The 2,178-nt window shown below is 36.5% G+C and overlaps 1 protein-coding gene across 1 annotated transcript; it reads right to left on the reverse strand.

The window, feature by feature from the left end:
* Window positions 1-487: 487 nt before the first annotated feature.
* Window positions 488-1,641, reverse strand: LOC104228150 (phosphatidylinositol transfer protein sfh5-like). The gene is made up of 2 exons (XM_009780558.2): window positions 1,418-1,641; window positions 488-928 (listed from the first exon to the last, which is right to left on the reverse strand). The coding sequence occupies exons 1-2, from the start codon at window positions 1,529-1,531 to the stop codon at window positions 686-688; spliced, it is 357 nt and encodes a 118-aa protein (XP_009778860.1). The 5' UTR covers window positions 1,532-1,641; the 3' UTR covers window positions 488-685.
* Between the last annotated feature and the right edge of the window lie 537 nt (window positions 1,642-2,178).

Consider the following 2,178-nt stretch of genomic DNA (forward strand, 5'->3'; position numbering starts at 1 on the left):
ATGCCTATGTTTAGGTTGTTATTACTCCTACGGCCTACCACACTGGCACACTGATGTACTAATATGAGGTCTTAGGAATCACTACTCCGTATTATTTTTGCTTATATATAGCAATAAGTGTCAAGAGTTTTCTGAGACGAAATCTTGGGTTCCACATTATCATGATGTTTCTTATTTCACAATTTTTAATGTATTTTGCCAGATCCTGTTCTGACTAAAGTATAGACCCTTAAGACCTTTTGATATTATCCGTTTTATGGTTCAAAGTACGTTTGATAATACCCACTCTATGGATCGGGTATAAGGATTAAGCACGCAGTCTTACCTTGCATTTATGTAAGAGATTATTTTATGGCCCAGACCTAAAACTTCCTGGTCACAATATGAGCATCGTGTGCAATTATATTTTGTCTAGCAGGAAGTTTAACTGGACAATCCCCATAAACATAATTAAATCCATAGCAATAATTTAAAGGGCAAACAGAAATACAAGAAAAACTTTTTGATGTTTTTTTTACATAATGTCGCTTAATTTACTTACATGAGCCTCAACAGATCAATCAACTAGCTAAACGTATGATTGAAAAGAAATTCTCAAGCCCATTATTTATTTATACATTGATTGACAAACACTTTTTTTTTTTGCTCTTATTATTAACTGGGCAGCAGTTTCAGCATCTTTTGGTTACTCAGCTACCTCTTTCTTCTCCTCTGCTGCTGGCTGCTGCTCCTTGGGCTCTTCTTTCACAGCCTCAACTTTGAGTTCCTCTGCTGGTTTGGCTGTTTCCTCTTTGGTGACAGTTTCTGTTTCCTCAACAACAGCCTTTGTCTCTGTGGTTACTTCCTCAATCTTGGGAGCCTCTGCTTCTGCTTCTGATACATCTACCAATGCCTCTTCCTTCTTTGTTTCCTCTCCATCTTTCTTCTCCTGATGTTATAATCATGCAAAGAATTATTAATAGAACACATTTTCATATGCATAATTCTCGTTCTCAAATTCTTATTAATTTATCTGCAATTGATGTTTCATTTTGTGTTAAATGAAAAAACTGTATTAAAGGATTTTATATAGTTAGAGATTGTGAATATGAAAAATTGGTCAACACTAAGATTCAGTCAAATCCTTAATTTTGGCGGGTAGTCCGGTGTACTAAACTCCCGAATTTCGTGAGATCCAATAAATAGACTATATTGGATTTATTGTGCACAGCCTTACACCATTTATGCTAGAGGAGTAACCTCTTAATCACATGCTGACATATACCATTTATGCCAGGAGTTTTTCATGACCTCTTAATCACACGCTAACACATATTCTTATGTGTGTCAATCCTCTCTTGGTGCTTGGTGTACTTGTCCAATAAAAAAAGACCTTAGCCAAAAACAAGAATGCCAGTTAAATAAAAAATATGTATACCTGGGGAACAGAGTCACCCTCGGATTTCTTGGGGGTGGCAGGGTCCTCAGCAGGGACAGGAGCAGGGGCCAAGTCCCTGTCCAAATCCTTAGGTCTGCTCGCACATGCTCCCATGATTAATGTTTGAGAGGAGTGAGCGAGCTAGAAGATGGACAAGAAAACGGATTGAGAGAGTATTATTATGAGGAAATCAAAAGGAAGCTTGAAAACTTGGTTTGAGGCTGAATTAAAAAAGTGTCAAAGGATCTCGTTTTATAGCAAGTCCTTGATTTGTTGTTGTGGACAGAACAAAAGAAGGTCTTTTTACCGTCGAAACATGCGGACATGTTTGTGGAAATTCTGTAATAAGAGTTGCTGATTATTAGAGAAAGCGGAGGCCTTGTTTTAAGAGTTCGTTACGACGGTTTGGAAGAGAAATATATTTTTTTTTTCTTAAATTCTTTTCTAGGTTATCATCATTTGTTTTGTCATTATTTGCCCCTCTACTCCCTCGTCTGCGTTCATACTACCCTCCTCATACCCCACTAGTAAAATTTCACTGGGTCGTTATTGTTGTTGTTTGTAATAATGCAGAGCTATTTAAGGAAAGTGATAAGTAAAATATTTCTCCTTTTGAACGTTATGATATTTTGTGAATCACACAACAAACATTATAGTGTGAGAGGGCGAAGCCAAGAATTTACTTAAGAGTGTTCAAATTTGAAAGAAGTGAAAAAAATCTCCTAGAAAGAGTGATCAATATATGTTATATACCTCTAAAA

Source organism: Nicotiana sylvestris, chromosome 6 (assembly GCF_000393655.2).
Source record: "Nicotiana sylvestris chromosome 6, ASM39365v2, whole genome shotgun sequence".
Classification (NCBI taxonomy): Eukaryota; Viridiplantae; Streptophyta; class Magnoliopsida; order Solanales; family Solanaceae; genus Nicotiana; species Nicotiana sylvestris.